The sequence below is a fragment of the Scylla paramamosain genome, chromosome 32 (genome assembly GCF_035594125.1).
Source record: "Scylla paramamosain isolate STU-SP2022 chromosome 32, ASM3559412v1, whole genome shotgun sequence".
Taxonomy (NCBI): Eukaryota; Metazoa; Arthropoda; class Malacostraca; order Decapoda; family Portunidae; genus Scylla; species Scylla paramamosain.
Window position 1 is genome coordinate 16,266,675 of NC_087182.1, and position 15,706 is coordinate 16,282,380.

Below are 15,706 nucleotides of genomic sequence, written 5' to 3' on the forward strand. Positions count from 1 at the left end.
TCTAATTGTAAGTTTGCATTAATATGAGAAACAATAACATATCCATCTATGAACATCACCATGTGTTTGTAAGAATAAGACCGGAAAAATAATTTATATCATATAAAATTAATAAAATTCCAATTGGATAAATGTACATAAATAGTTTAGTTTTGAGCTATTCATAAAAATAAAAAAACAGACACAGGATCAACTTGTGCCAGTTATTAAATTTTACACTTCTTGTGCCACAGAATACATACAAAAATAAAAAATAAACTAATGGGAACCATGAGAAAAAAAAAAGACTAGATAAAACCATAAACTTAATTTAGAACCACCTAAACAAAGTTATAGAAGGGAAGGAAGTCTGTCCACACCATGACTGTGATATCCCTGTGAGGCCTTTGTCATCATACACATACTCTCACACACACACACACACACACACACACACACACACACACACACACACACACACACACACCACTGCCACACAACACTGTAAAAGTGAGTCATAACAGCTAGAAGAGGTTAGGCAACCCCAGAGTGAGGATTCTGGATGTGGTTATTAGTCGGTTAATAACACTACCAACACTCCATTCATTAAAGCTTCTTCTTAATGTGAACTTTTTATAACAATGCTGGGACCACAAACCACCAATAAGCCAGTTAGTTATGGGTAATGCCTCCTGGTACACACGCATCAAACAGGCAACACAATGCCTTAACGTTATGACGGGAATATAATTACAGACGAAAAAGCAAATTTGGTTTCTTGTGCTTCTGGTGGATAAGTGGAAAGAATAATGCCATAAGAGGTAAAGTACAAACAAAGGTGTGAGAATGATGTCTCCTAGGTATCACTCAAACCATCGACAGCTGGTCATCATCATACTGGACATGGAATAGTGCGAGGATTTATATTCATGTTGTGCAGATGTACAAACGCCCATGTAACATAAAGACAGACGTTGCAAAGTAGCTGTAACGTGTAATATCAATAATTTCCGTTCGTGATCACATAGCAACAACAAGAACACAACTGCAGAAGAAAACACTGCATAACATATCAATAACATTCTCAACTCAATCAATTCCCCAACACCAACATCACACAGGTTCTATTTTAACATATTCTTGATGAGAACTCTGACTTTCTCTTCAAAAGCACAGTCAGTGTTATATTACAGATCACATAAAGATCAGGTATCCAAGCTTTTAAGATAAGGTAAGGGTGGATCAGATTAGATTTGATAACCCAACCTAACCTATCCAAGCCCACCCTTAAAATAACTAGGGCAGCTTATCTTTATGTGATCCCATGTTACTTATTGTATGTTACTTGCAAAGCTCCTGTATCAACTAGATGCTGTTATTTCAGGCTAGTGCTGTGGGACAAGTCCTTTAAATCATCCCGAGTAATATAATAAAATGATTGTTTTGTGATCTTTCAACTATATATTCTATTTCTGCTACAGTAGTAATTCTGTTGCCTACATCCACAGGACATAAGTTACTGGCTCCAGTAATTAAAGATCATGAAGATGAAATGCAAGTCAAAGTTCTAGTGCAATTTTGACTATAAGTAACTGCCTTTGAATCTAATATAATACTGTCTATCTGTGTTCATTGCATTATGAGGCGAAGAAATACTAGGCTCAATTCAAAGTCACTGAATAATACTATTGTTAACATTTTTAGCACTGGCAAAGCATTTATATTATTTCATTGAGGCCAAAACTATAGTACTGAACTGAAAACACTTTCTGAAATACATTCTAGCTACAATGGTTTTCTAACAATTTTGTGAAAATATATCCAACACTTTTTTTTTGAGTCAAGATATGCTTGTATATTAAAAATAGATATTCATACATTAAAGCTGGCTTGTCAAGAGTGGCACTTGTGTATCTGAATCTCACGCATATCTATTTTATCAGCCGTCTGATGCCAACTAAACTCAAGTACCTCAATATTTACCATGACGATTGACAAAAAGAGACCAAGCACATCTACTAAATTTATACCCGTGCTGCCATCAATGTAACACTAAACCTGGACACCTAATGTCCACTTAAAAATTCCAACCTAGGTAATCAAATGCCCTCACAGTGAGCCTTTGTCGAGGATTCCTTACATCTGAATCAAATACTTCATCAGCTAACTAAATTCTTTTCCTCTGCTGTAGCCTGTTTTGTACTCTATCATTAAGGACAAACTGGTGATTTCTTATAATTTTCCCATGAAAATAAACTCAAAGGCAGATACACCAAAACCTTTCAGTAATGGAGATATGAAGCACAGTGCCAACAAAACATAAGTTATCCCCAATTTTGTGGAAGATGTCATGAAATGAAGTCAAATGAAAGGAATGCCTGAAAGACCTGAGCCATTCTCCTGGATGCATTCATGGTAACTCTTTCTGGGTTGTGGGTCTGTGTCTAGGTAAGCCTTGTGGTGGTGGTGGTACTGGCTGGCTGGCTGGCTGGCTGGCTGCTGTAAACACCTGCTACAACAAGGGTTAGGACCAAGGAAGAGGGAGGGCCATATGCCAGAAACAATGGAGGACTGCAACACAAGGGCAAATAAAAACAAAGATATCACTGTAGGATACAGAGAGGGGAGAGGTCTCACTAGTAATTTCCATAACATTAAATGTTTACTCAACACACCAAGAGTTTATTGGAAACTATATGATTGCTTTGGCATTCACAGTAAAATTCTTTTCACTCACAACTTACTTCTCTCCTAAATATAAGTGGAAGAACCCTCCAGAAGTACCCCACAGGCCGAGCAGTCTACAGCCTCCCTCTCATTTATAAGGGTACACTGTGGGCACTGCCGGCCACCAGAAATGAGGGGCCGAGTCTCTGGCCCAGGCGTGCGCGACTTCCCACACATGTCACAGACATTGCGCCCCTTGTCATTTAGGAAGGTGCAGGTGGTGCAGGACCAGGGCACTTGTGGCATGAGGCTCTCTTTGGGCGGCTGGTTGTCCCGGGATGGCGTGGGAGCATCAGTTATGGCAATACCACCACTTCCCTGCTGCACTGCAGCAGCAGCAGAGCGGCTGACCTCTGAGGGCAGCTCCTGTCTGCTGTGGGAACCTTTGCTGCTCAGGCTAAGACTGCGGGGTGAGGAGGAGCTGCTTGTGTTATTTTTGTTGCTCATGTCCAACCTGTTGTCAACCCGTGCCAGGTTGCTGGTCTTCTTGAGGACTGGCCGCTGCTCCTCGTAGTCGTCGCTGTCCTGGGGTGCCGTCTCAAAGCCTGTGGAAAGGTTGTCATACAGGCTGTTCCTCTTAGTGAGGCCCGGGAAGACATCTGGGGCAGGACCATGAGAGGCAGAGTGTGAACTCTTGGAGGAGGGGGAGGGCCTTTCCATCCTCTCCCTAGTCTCACTGAGAGTGAGAGCCTGTAGTGCCTGATTGATGTTAAGTGGTTTGCTTTTCCCCACCTCCTTCTTATTATTGAGGGGAACACTCTTACCTTGGGGTGCCGCGGCCTCCACATGAAGGTTCTGCCGCGTTATCTGGTGCAGGATGTCACCACGATCACCTATGTCCTTGTTATAGCCTCGCTTCTCCAAACCACGGTAGACAAAGTCCCAGGTCTCCCAGGAGGTGGCTCCCTGGTCATTAGGGGTGGCATGCACAACCGAGTTTCTGTTGGGGTCCTTCACAATGGACAGCGTTGCCTCCAGGTGCTCGTCCAGGGTGCCCGCCTGGAACACTTCAGGGGGCGGGGGAGGTGGAGGACAGGATTCAGAATTCTCTAATGGAGGCAGGGTGCGGTTGCTTCCACTCGATTTTGAACTTCTTTTGTGTGGCAAGACCTGTGAATTTGACAAGTCCAGTATAAAGTAGTAACACTTCATTCATGTTTCACATCATTTTAAGGAGACATGTAATATTACAATAATTTTTCTGTTTTCACTACATTAAAATAGGTGCAGAAGGTCAGGGACATTACTTTCAGAACCTTTTCAGTCTCCACTAAACATGAATTATTTTTCCTTAAGTCCTGTGCTGCACATGCAGAAGAAATACTACATAAATGAAGTAACATATTGAGAACTGACTAAAACTTTACTTTCAGCAAAAAATTTCTTCTTCCATTCTTTGGAATATGTTCATATAGCTCTTATTGTACATTTATCTGTTTTGCAACTCCACAATTCCTCATCTACATATCAAACATTCTCACTAACACTTCCCAGTTACTGTAATTATGTATTCTTCTTATAGATATTACCATTGTACATAAGGATAACTATAATGTCCTAATACCTTACATGAGAATTAAGGCAAGGAAAAAAAATCTTCTTATAATTTTTGTCATGTAAAACACCTAGAACCATTTATATCCTAATACCAACAGCCATTTCCTACCTGTATTACTACTCTGGTAGGAACACCTGACCAAAAAGTTATAAAACATACTGAAAACATGAGTGCAGAATTAAAAAAGTGACTTAGCTGGTGTACCTTTGGAAGAAGCTGTAAGCTGGTTCTTGATGGCAGAGCCTCAAGAGAGGAGTCCAGGTCGATTAGTTTGGCTGTAGGGACTTGGCTTGTTGGGGGCAGCATACCCAAACTACTTATACTTTTTGCTGAAAGATGCAAGCTCAAATTAAATTCAAGCAGTGGTTAAAAAAAACACAGTTGTTCTCTATGGAAGTTATACATATTATTTCAAGTCATTACTTCTCTCAAACTATAACTATTCTCTTTTATGAAATACTACAAAATGTATTCTCAGATTTTGTTATTTTTTTATCTTTGCATTAATTAATCTTGTCTATCCATCCCTATATAATTAATTGCTGTCCCTGCAAATTCCAGACAAAGTTTTTGCACACACACACACACATGTTCAAACCCACTGGCATCCCCACATATCTTTTGAATACTGCACTTACCATCAAATTAATATACTATGAAAGTCTTATATTCTCACAGAAATTTATATTAAGATTCACATGTAAACAAGTAAACATGTAAACATATCACGCAGGGAAGCCACAGAACGCCTGACTTCTGATCTTTCTAAAATTTCTGATTGGGACAGAGCAAACTTGGTATTGTTCAATGCCTCAAAAACTCAATTCCTCCATCTATCAACTCGACACAACCTTCCAGACAACTATCCCCTCTTCTTCAATGACACTCAACTGTCCCCCTCTTCTACACTGAACATCCTCGGTCTGTCCTTTACTTATAATCTGAACTGGAAACTTCACATCTCATCTCTAGCTAAAACAGCTTCTATGAAGTTAGGTGTTCTGAGACGTCTCCGCCAGTTTTTCTCACCCCCCAGCTGCTAACTCTGTACAAGGGCCTTATCCGTCCATGTATGGAGTATGCTTCACATGTCTGGGGGGTTCCACTCATACTGCTCTTCTAGACAGGGTGGAATCAAAAGCTTTTCGTCTCAACTCCTCTCCTCTAACTGACTGTCTTCAGCCTCTCTCTCACCACCGCAATGTTGCATATCTAGCTGTCTTCTACCGCTATTTTCATGCTAACTGCTCTTCTGATCTTGCTAACTGCATGCCTCCCCTCCTTCCGCGGCCTCGCTGCACAAGACTTTCTTCTTTCTCTCACCCCTATTCTGTCCACCTCTCTAACGCAAGAGTTAACCAGTATTCTCAATCATTCATCCCTTTCTCTGGTAAACTCTGGAACTCCCTGCCTGCTTCTGTATTTCCATCTTCCTACGACTTGAATTCCTTCAAGAGGGAGGTTTCAAGACACTTATCCACCAATTTTTGACCACTGCTTTGACCCTTTTATGAGACTGGCATTTCAGTGGGCATTTTTTTTATTAGATTTTTGTTGCCCTTGGCCAGTATCCTTCCTACATAAAAAAAAAAAAAAAAAAAGCATTAAATAGATATGTATGATTCTAGTTCCTACTACCAGAATCTCAAATACTTCGGTGACATTTCAATAATTTATAACAAGATTTAGTAGAAGTTTTGGATATTCATGATTCTGGTGAATTTAGCAAGGATGTTTGTATAGTCAATAAGGTAAAAATAAATGAATAAATAAATAAATAAATAAATAAATAAATAAATAAATAAATAAATAAATAAAAAATAAAAACAAAAATAAATAAATAATTGCCTTAATCTTAGTGAGACAAAAGTGTTTCAAAATAAGGGTTATACATATCAACACATTGAAGCAACAAGAGCAGCACAGAATGATCAGCCTCCCACCTGTGTCTGGCGTGTCAGCGCTGCGGGAGTAGGAGTGTGGAGGTCCTGATGCTGCATTGACTGTCATCCCTCCTGCTGTGGTAGTGGCAGCTTGTGGTGCCTGGTTACTTGGATGGTGGTGAAGATGGTGAACACCCTGATGGTGATAGCCTCCACCTCCACCTCCACCACCTCCTGCTCCTCCCCCTCCTCCTCCACTCCCTCCTAGAACACGCTGTTCCAAACTGCTGCTTCTGCTGCTGATGCCGGTGGTGCTTGTTCTCTGCTGCTGCTCCAGAGGCATCATTTGTTCTGCTGCTGCTACATTCTTCTCCTGGGTCTGGTGTGGGGGTGGGGGTGGCTGGTGGGAGGACACTGGGGAAGAGGAGGGGCCACTCATGGAGGACTGGCGGACGGGCAGCGGAGGTCCTGAAGAGGATGTGGCCTGCAGGGGAAGGGAACAAGGGCATTAATTCTGGTGGTATCTCCTCAAGTCTTCACTGATGTCAGAGGAAATTAAATACTATTTATAGTCTGCCACATCATCAAGTTTCTTTTTTTTTTGCAGCTGAGGGTATTATCTCTTTAATGGAGCATCATTTTGCTGAGATGAAAAGGTTTACATATTCTGATGATCAGAGATGCTAAACTAGGTAGGTCCATTGAAAAGAATCTGACAAAATGTGTCCACTGATGTTATTACAGATGTAGTAGTTTCCTATTAAGCAAACTTGCAGTACTGGAGGACACTCATGAATTGTGTCCAAAATGTTTTGGTACCATTTCCACTGCAAATAAAAATACAAAACCATCTCCACAGCAATTCTTGAACTTTTCCTTCTGTGCCTGCCGTGACTCTTGCACCTGCCAGGTCTCTTACCTGCTTGTGGCTGGACTCGGCTTGGCTCTGGGGCTGCAGCCGCTGCCGAAGGGTAAAGAGGAGGTGCCGCACCGTGACATCCACACCCCCTACGTACTGCTGACGGAACTGTAGGATCTGCCGCCAAGACAGACCAAACTCACGAACACCTTCACTGATCTTCTTGAGCACCTGCAAGAATTGATTAAGATTAGAATGACTGTATTTCACTCACTGGATTTCCATTCAAATATGGAAAGAAGAAGAAGAAGAAGAAGAAGAAGAAGAAGAAGAAGAGAAAAACATGATTTCACTTTCCTGTTTCTTGAAAGCTTTGAGTGAACAACTCAAGAGTATTATATACAGTGCTGTATTAAAACTATCTCATCAAGTTACCTGGCATTCACAGTATGCAATCAGACAGTCAAGAGCAAGCCTGGAAATGAGGTCTGGATCCAGCACACCCTCCAGGACCAGGCAGGAAGGATCCCTATAGGCAGAGGAGCCTGGTGGGGGACTGGCCTGGGGAGCATATCCCATCAAGGAGAGGATGCTTTCAGCACCGGCCAAGTGGTGAGCCACCTGGTGCACCCAGAACCCACTGTACAGCTGAAAGTCAGACAGAGAACATTTGTCAATGAGGAAATCAATAAGATGACAATGCAAAGAAACTTAACATGAAAATAAAATACATACTTGTGCAGAAATACAGTTACCCAAATAGAGTAATAGATTAGTATATGTATAGGACAGAAACTGAAAGTGGATACAGGAAAAAGTAAAGTGAAAACTGGAGAAGGAAGTGGAGAAATGTGACTTTTGTATATTTGATTGAGTAAGTGTACCAAGAGAGAAAGTGTGAGGTGATTATGAGAGATCAGAGAAAAAGGAAGATGATCAAAACACCAAACACTGAAGCCCCACAAACTTCTCTTTGGTCGACTAACCTTAATTTCCTTGAACTCTCTCCTCCAGGGTTGTGTGATGAGGTTGGCGGCATACTGAGCCAGGGCATCGAAAGCACACGCAGCACTGTAGGCATTGAAGTCACTGCAGGAGTTGATGCTCGTCTCCAACGCCTCAGAGATTTGGCGAAACATGAACTTGTGGGAGTGTGGTGTGATGGCCAGGTATTCCATGATCTCACCTGAAGAAGCATAACAGAGATGAGAAATGTAAGTTATTGGGAGTTAATAATGAATGTGGCAACTTCATCACATATCACATGAGGCTGTTAAGGTTCATCCCCAATAGATCTTAATAATGGAAGGCAATAAAGCAACATAATAACTCTATCATACATCCAGGGCCTCATCCCCCTCTAGTAATTTCTCTACCTCATTGTAAGGTTAAAGCCTCAACTGCCATCTCTAAGTGAAAATAAGTTATATACAATCTGATAATGTAGGAAGCTAGTAAGTCATAATCTGTGGTGGATTCATGATATCAGCTTGTAAGCACACAACTCTAAACACATCTGGTAAGCACTATGAAGATGGTTTAGGTAATAATGTAAAGGATAAATATGCTGATGACTTGAAGATAACTAAGTATATGTAAGCAAAAAGTAAGGATCTGTAAGACAGAGAGAGAGAGAGAGAGAGAGAGAGAGAGAGAGAGAGAGAGAGAGAGAGAGAGAGAGAGAGAGAGAGAGAGAGAGAGAGAGAGAGAGAGAGAGAGAGAGAGAGAGAGAGAGAGAGAGAGAGAGAGAGAGAGAGAGAGAGAGAGAGAGAGAGAGAGAGAGAGAGAGAGAGAGAGAGAGAGAGAGAGAGAGAGAGAGAGAGAGAGAGAGAGAGTTCTGTAGAGGAGCAAGAGTCTGTGGATAATTAAAAAGAAGTGGGAGAGTGCTTATATCTTACGTTCTAGTTTCTCCCTTTGCTCCAGCTTGTGCGGAGAGTCTTCAGTTTCTATATAGCCCAAGTGGAGGGTGTTCATCTCCTCCAGAAGTTCCTCATCCACTGACATGACCGGCCCTGAGCTCAGGGATGGGGCAGCTGCCTGGCTGTTGGACTGCTGGGGGGGCATTATCCCCGGGGCCAGACCTCCCCCCATGGCAGGAGGCATACCATACCCCATGTTGGAGGGGTGCTGGTGCTGGTGCTGGTGCTGATGCTGGTGCTGGTGCTGGTGTTGGTGTTGGGGGTGGGAGTGGGCATGGGAGTGAGGCAACTGAGGGGGCAGGTAGGGGTTGACATACACTGAGGTCTGGGGGGGATAGATGGGTGAGGGCTGCGAGAGCATTGGGGAAGGATGGGTGAGCAGGGCAGAGTTTCCCGAGCCCACGGCGATGGACACACTGGCCGCCCCCACCGCTGCCGCCGCTGAATGGGTGAGGTGACTCTGGTGCGAGGAGTGGGAAGAGTGGGCGGAGTGGGCGGAGGGGGAGGGGTGAGGCACGTGGGTCTGAGGGAAGGAGTGAACTGCATAACTGTGAGGCATGGGAGGAGGGAGGATTGGGGAAGGAAATAAGGGGGAATGAACAGGGGGGGGATGGGGACCCCCCATGTGGGGAGGCATAGCCATGTGGTACATCGTCATGTGGTCACGTACTTAAAACCATCTGCAAATACATAATCAAGTGTTAGTTTTGCTGTTTTAGTCCAATGAAAATAAACTATGGATCATATGAAGATTAGCCACCCAGCAATTTTTGAGGTAAGCTAAAGCCACGTCCTCCAAGCATATCATGGAAACACTGAGAAATCAATCTGAAAGTGGGACAAACTGGCCATGAGAGATCGTCATCAGAGACTAACCTCCTGGCAGGACACTGAGTAAACATGACTGCAACATGTTACAATTTGGCCGTAAGTGATCCAGACATGAATAGATTTTAGTTGGCTCTGACTGTCCTCCTGTCATTACATTAAGACAGACTTTTACATTAAGTTAAGCAACATTACCTTATTTAATTTCACCTAACCTAATTTAAGCTTTATCCATTCCAAAAGCAGCAGGGGTGGGTGATCTCCATGTGACACAAACCCATTTCTTACACATATTATTTAGGGTTTCGCAATAAGCATAAACTGTTAAAAAGCAGCATGTTATTCCAAGTCCAACCCAACCCCACCCTGTCAGCAAAAACCCACACCAGCCAGTCCCCAGTGAAAGCCTGGAACTCAAGCAACACATCCAAGTTCAAGAACATCTGGAACATGGGTGTGGAGGTCACTCTTACTACCAATAATCTCTAAGTCACTTTATCACATGACAAATATGGTTATAGATAAAGGTTACACATTACTCAGCACTATTACCAGACCACTATAGGGAAAGTTACATGTATTTAGACCAGGTGAGTGGATAAGGAATGTGTATTTTGACATAAGTTGTGTGGTGGGGAGCACTCATCCCACTACACACCCACTGCCACGACTGACCTCTCACTACACCACCACACTCACTACATGGCCACCACCTCTGAGTGAAAGCTACCACATCACCACACACCACCACAGCACCCACCACAGGCAGCCACGTCCACTCGTCACCATACCACAGTAACGTGAGGCCGAAACTGAGACGAAACGAGGATGAAACGAACTAACTTGTGCAGTGAAACTTTTCCCTGACTCATCAGATGGTCTTGGAAACTCATTAGTTACGAAACACACCTGTCCTCACACTTCGAGTTTTATGTGCTGTCAATTAGTGTGTGTGTTAACCCTTTCAGGCACATGCACGAGGAGGCTAAATACGGAAACAGGTCGTGTGGTCGTGGTGGTCGTGTGCCAGAAAAACAGGAAGTGACATCAGACGACCATTACGACTTGTATTAACTCCCAACTACCTTTACGACTCGCCAAACGACCTCTCCTCCTACGACCTGCATATCAACGACTTACAGGACACCGCTGCAGGTAAGGTTAATTAATACACGTACTCAAGTGTCAAAAATAATTGGGATTCAGGTGGCAGTTTTCCGACCTTGACTTGTCCCCATTTATATCTTCCTTATTTATCCTCCTCCTCTTCTTCTCTCCTCCCTCTCACCTTTCCTCCTCGATGCCTCAAGTCTCGCAGCACCTAGTTCTATTTTCCAAACTCAAAATCGCGGTGAATAACGGAGGTTTAGGGACGATTTTCTCATGCTGCTTAAATTGGTTCCATTACTCACGACCAAAACATTTACCTGAAGGGATCGTGTCCGGCGGGGCGAGACAAGGGAGGGTCGGGATGCCACTCAGGAGGGCCGCGATCCCCTCACGCTGCCACACGGAAGACTGGATCCTCTATTACTCACTTCATTCCCTTATACTGTCATAGAAAACGGGAAAGATTCTTGAATTTTAATGGATAGCTAAGATAAAAAGAATAATTCTTGTTTACTATGCTTTCATTAGCATATAGTAACAGGAAAATGTGTGTACTCTGAAACTGAAGAGATGAAGCAGTATTATAGGAAAACTTGTTGCACTGTGACTCATAACGAGTAAAAATTGTTCGTCATAACTGTAGGAAAACCAATATTTATATTAAAAAAAAAAATAATTGTTTCCAAGACAAGTGCCTTCTTGTGCAAGTAGAAAGTTATTCTAGAAACTAAACACTCTCGTATTAACAGACATTTCTGTAAGCATCAAAACGAGCGCAGAAAGGCTGTCTCGAAGAATAAGTTGTAGGCACGAAAACTTGCAAGACAAGGCGTCACTGATAAGATTAGTGTGCTTATAGATATGTAGCGATACGGAACACCGTCTCGCAGCTCCATGACGGCGCACTCCATGTCTCTCCAGCACTCCTTGTGACAGGTGCCATTACTTCACCCCTACCCGCATCCAACCCACGCAGCTGAGTGCTCACAAACCGCGTTAGGTAAGTCTACTTTTCCATAGTTCTAGGAACCCCTCACGTACGCCTGTGGAGAGACATGTTTGTGTAAGATTAATTTATCATCTCGTAGTTAAGACAGCATAACATCCCCACCCGAGGGTCGCTGCGTGAGTCAAGGGCGATCTTTTTTGTAAGGAGTGACTCACGTCCTCCCTCGCTACGTCACAAGTTTCCTGAGTGAGCGTGTGAGTGAGTGAGCACTTAAAGTGGACTCTACAGACAGGATATCCAGTCACCGGTCATGACTGTCAAGTCCCTGGGCAGCTCTTCAAGTCATGGGCGTGACAAAAAAGCACACCAAACACTTGAAAAGGACTGGGCTTTTACTTTTTTTTTCACTACATATTTTTTCTCAGTGATGTGACTGCTCTCACTCGCTCAGGTGGTGCTATCAGCGTGGCTCCTCGATACACACCTCACCTGCCAAGTGTCACACCTGGCGCACCGAGACGTAGTTACCTGAACCACCCTCGCACGCGGGGCCGTGCGGATGTTGCCTTGAGAGGGGAGAGAGGCCGAGGGGTGAGGGTTACTGCGTTGAGGCGCGTGTGCTCCCGTCTGTGCCTTCACCAGTAATGATGTTTCCTGTGCCTTTATTTCTTTGTCTCCCCAAGTACTCCATAAACGTTCCAAAACTTATTCATTTGTTAAATTTACTCGATTTTTTTGTATTTGTTCACGTGGCTGTTTTTATCGTCTGTATAATTAATTTAGTTTTGTTTTATTATGGGCACTGTTGTTTTTTTGTTATTTGTTGTTGCGTAAACTACAACAACAACAACAACTAGTTATAGTACTACGACCACTACTACTACTACTACTACTACTATTGCTACTACTACTACTACTACTATTTTTTAGCAAATAGCATTCCCTATTTTGATTTTTTTTTCATATTTAGTAATCATACCATACTAGAAAATAGTTACAGTTACTCCTTATTGCTCAGGTGTTAAAATGGTATGCACTGTTAGGCAAACAAGGAAGCTGAATGCACTGAATGGAAAAAAAAAAGATGTTAACTTTGAAAAACCAGTCACACCAGATGAGTTCTCGCCTATCTCTCTCTCTCTCTCTCTCTCTCTCTCTCTCTCTCTCTCTCTCTCTCTCTCTCTCTCTCTCTCTCTCTCTCTCTCTCTCTCTCTTTCCACCCCGCAACACAGACACACACACACACACACACACTTAATGGCGTTGATCATCAGCCCTAGCATGTGTTTACTGTCGTGATAACATTGCCACACACACACACACACACACACACACACACACACACACACACACACACACACAGCCTTTACGAATATGCATTCCCGTGGAGTGGTCGTGGCGGTACATTGATGAAGTACTAAATATCTATCACCTCCCTATCTACCTTATCTCTGAAAAAAAAAAAAAGACAAGGAGCAGGAGAACGCGTGGTACTTTTCCCTGGCCCACTTCACGGGACCATAACATAACAAAAGACGCCTCATTTCATTCACCTGCATTTCTAAGGGCGAATGGAGAGGGTGAGAAGAGGCAGGGACTCGCGGTGATTGTGTGGTGGTCGCGGCGGTGGTCGTGGTGGCGGAAGGCAAGGCGAGGAGTCACGTAACACTCACTCTGTCGTCTCTGCGGTGACTCAGACCTTACCGGGATAATCTGATAGTGTCAAATCTTGGAGAAACCTTGTTCACAGGGAGGGGGTATGTACTGTGTGTGTGGTGTGTGTGTGTGTGTGTGTGTTGGTGCGTGTTGGTGTCCAGTTTACTCTTTCGTTGCTTGTTTATAGGATAGGAATACGTATGTGGTTTTAATTTTATGGACTTTAATGTTTATTATTATTATTATTATTATTATTATTATTTTACTACACATAATATCTTTTCCTTTTTTGTTTGGATGTGGGACGGAAGTTGTTTGATTTCCTTCATGTATAAACAAACGAAAAAAACTTTGTGTGTGTGTGTGTGTGTGTGTGTGTGTGTGTGTGTGTGTGTGTGTGTGTGTGTGGCCTGTCAAGACAAGGAAAGCTTATCTTATGGAAATACGTCTTGTTATCCTGACAAATTCTGGATAACTTGTTCATAAAAGAAAACACACGTGACTCTATAATCCTGGTGAGTTTGTTTATAGAAGAGAGATTGAGTTGGCCTGTCAAGCCGTGGGGAGCTTATCTTGTCCATAGAAAGGATTATCTGTGTCGCGGCCCTTTAAGATCATGTGTAATTTGTTCATTAATGATAAGACACGTGTGGCAGAGAGATCTTGCAGACTGCTTATAGTAGAGGAACATGTATGTGTGTGTGTGTGTGTGTGTGTGTTTATGTTGTTATGGGAAGCTCGTAATATCCATTTGTCTTGGCCTATCAGAGAGAGAGAGAGAGAGAGAGAGAGAGAGAGAGAGAGAGAGAGAGAGAGAGAGAGAGAGAGAGAGAGAGAGAGAGAGAGAGAGAGAGAACGTGTATCTTGTCTTGTCATTTCATGGGGGGCTTATCCATAGAAGAGAATATTTGTCTTGTCCTGTCACATCTCGGGGCGTTTGTTCATCGAGAGCGCCGTGTGTATCCTGTCCTGGCATTTCTTGGAGAACTTTTCTTATCCATAGCAAGGAATGTTTATCTTGCTGTCCTGTCAAATCTTGGTTAGTTTATTCATAGGAGAGAAATGTCACTATGGATTCAAACTCTAAAATGTTATGACGAGTGCTATGGAACATTATACCTGTGTGTATGAAATTATTTGGGGGAGACTTTTCTTGGTGATGGGAGGTGAATAACCGAAAGACCAACATTCGCATCGGCTTCACCTTTTAATTTACCGACTTATGAAGCATCACGAAATATTCTAAACATTACAGTGTCGCTGCCAAGTCACGACCGCTATAGGAGAGGAATAAATTAAGTGTTGCTTCTACTTTTGGCCTAAGACAATAATAATAGTGCACAAACTACAAATCTTAGTTCGTACTCTGAAACTCTCTGCTCTCTCACTACGTCTATTTTCAAAGGCCACAGAGATGCATAGCGAGATTATCAAGGTTGTTTCTCCTGTAAATAACGTAAAGATCTCGTTAATCTGCCAGTAGAACCATAAAAAAACATCCTTAAAAACTTGTATACTTATTAAAAAGACTCGTATTCTGATAAGCTTTGCTCTCTCACAACGAATATTTTCAAAGGCCACATTTATGATCAGCCAGGTTCTCAAGAGTGTTTCTCCAGTTAATAATATAGAAATCTTGTTAATCTGTTACTAGAACCATAAAAAAAAAAAAAAATCCTTAAAAACCGGTGTAACTTCAAGTGCAGCCTTTTGAAAGTAGTCGAAGTGCTGGTAGAAGTGTTTCAGAATAAGGTGCCTTGGCGTTTTAGGGAGAGATGCTCCTGGGGTGGCATCCTCTAACATTTCAACGTCTTATCTTGCCTATTTTTATCAAGCTGTAGTGAAAGTTGCTGGGTGTTTCAATGATGTTTTTATGATTTTAATTTGTGTTTAAGAAGAATAAAAAGGATTTTACAACATCAGTAGGAAAAAAAGTTTGTGATAATACGACTAATTATCTCTGTAATTATCTCATGAAAGCCCCAAGCGTCTCAAAACACAAGGCGTGTCCTCTCCTGGTGTTGACTGATGCTACATTTACAGCGGCAAGATGGGGCAGCTTTTTATCTCGCCTCATAAAAGTTCACTGGGAATTACTTGACGTACAACTGACGTTACGATTCGCTTCTTGCAGAGAGTTTACTGTAGGTTGCTGTTTATAAGTAAATTGTGTAAATGAAAAAATATACGTAAGAAATATATTTAGCTCTTTCGCTGTTGCTATATAATTTGTTTCCA

General features: G+C 42.5%; 2 protein-coding genes across 12 annotated transcripts in view; one reads left to right on the top strand and one right to left on the bottom strand.

The window, feature by feature from the left end:
• Nucleotides 1-348: 348 nt before the first annotated feature.
• LOC135089278 (pre-mRNA-splicing regulator female-lethal(2)D-like) lies at nt 349-12,464 on the bottom strand. 8 transcript variants are annotated; one of them, XM_063984760.1, is made up of 9 exons: nt 12,341-12,464; nt 11,181-11,305; nt 8,905-9,448; nt 7,993-8,192; nt 7,442-7,654; nt 7,067-7,237; nt 6,208-6,631; nt 4,469-4,593; nt 349-3,816 (listed from the first exon to the last, which is right to left on the bottom strand). In XM_063984760.1, exons 3-9 carry the CDS (start codon nt 9,284-9,286, stop codon nt 2,731-2,733), a joined length of 2,601 nt encoding a protein of 866 aa, XP_063840830.1. In that variant the 5' UTR covers nt 9,287-9,448; nt 11,181-11,305; nt 12,341-12,464; the 3' UTR covers nt 349-2,730. The 8 variants fall into 8 exon arrangements, with proteins under 8 accessions (XP_063840830.1, XP_063840824.1, XP_063840825.1 ...); XM_063984754.1 differs by having other exon boundaries at nt 8,905-9,605; XM_063984755.1 differs by lacking the exon at nt 11,181-11,305 and having other exon boundaries at nt 8,905-9,605; nt 12,341-12,448.
• The window catches only part of LOC135089275 (uncharacterized), a 17,325-nt gene continuing 12,390 nt past the window's right edge, over nt 10,772-15,706 (top strand). For 3 of the 4 annotated variants that reach the window (XM_063984742.1, XM_063984744.1, XM_063984743.1), the window contains exon 1: nt 11,707-11,863. The gene's annotated coding sequence lies outside the window, so the exon portion shown is untranslated. Of the gene's footprint in view, nt 10,909-11,706; nt 11,864-15,706 lie in introns of those variants that run through there. The other variant, XM_063984745.1, reaches the window with a different exon arrangement.

Coding starts and splice junctions, on each gene's coding strand:
- LOC135089278 (XM_063984754.1), bottom strand. CDS start 9,583: ATGACGATGTACCACATGGCTATGCCTCCCCACATGGGGGGTCCCCAT. Junction 7,655..7,992: donor GAGAGTTCAAGGAAATTAAG/GTTAGTCGACCA, acceptor TCTGACTTTCAG/CTGTACAGTGGGTTCTGGGT. Junction 6,632..7,066: donor CCGAGTCCAGCCACAAGCAG/GTAAGAGACCTG, acceptor CTTCCCCTGCAG/GCCACATCCTCTTCAGGACC.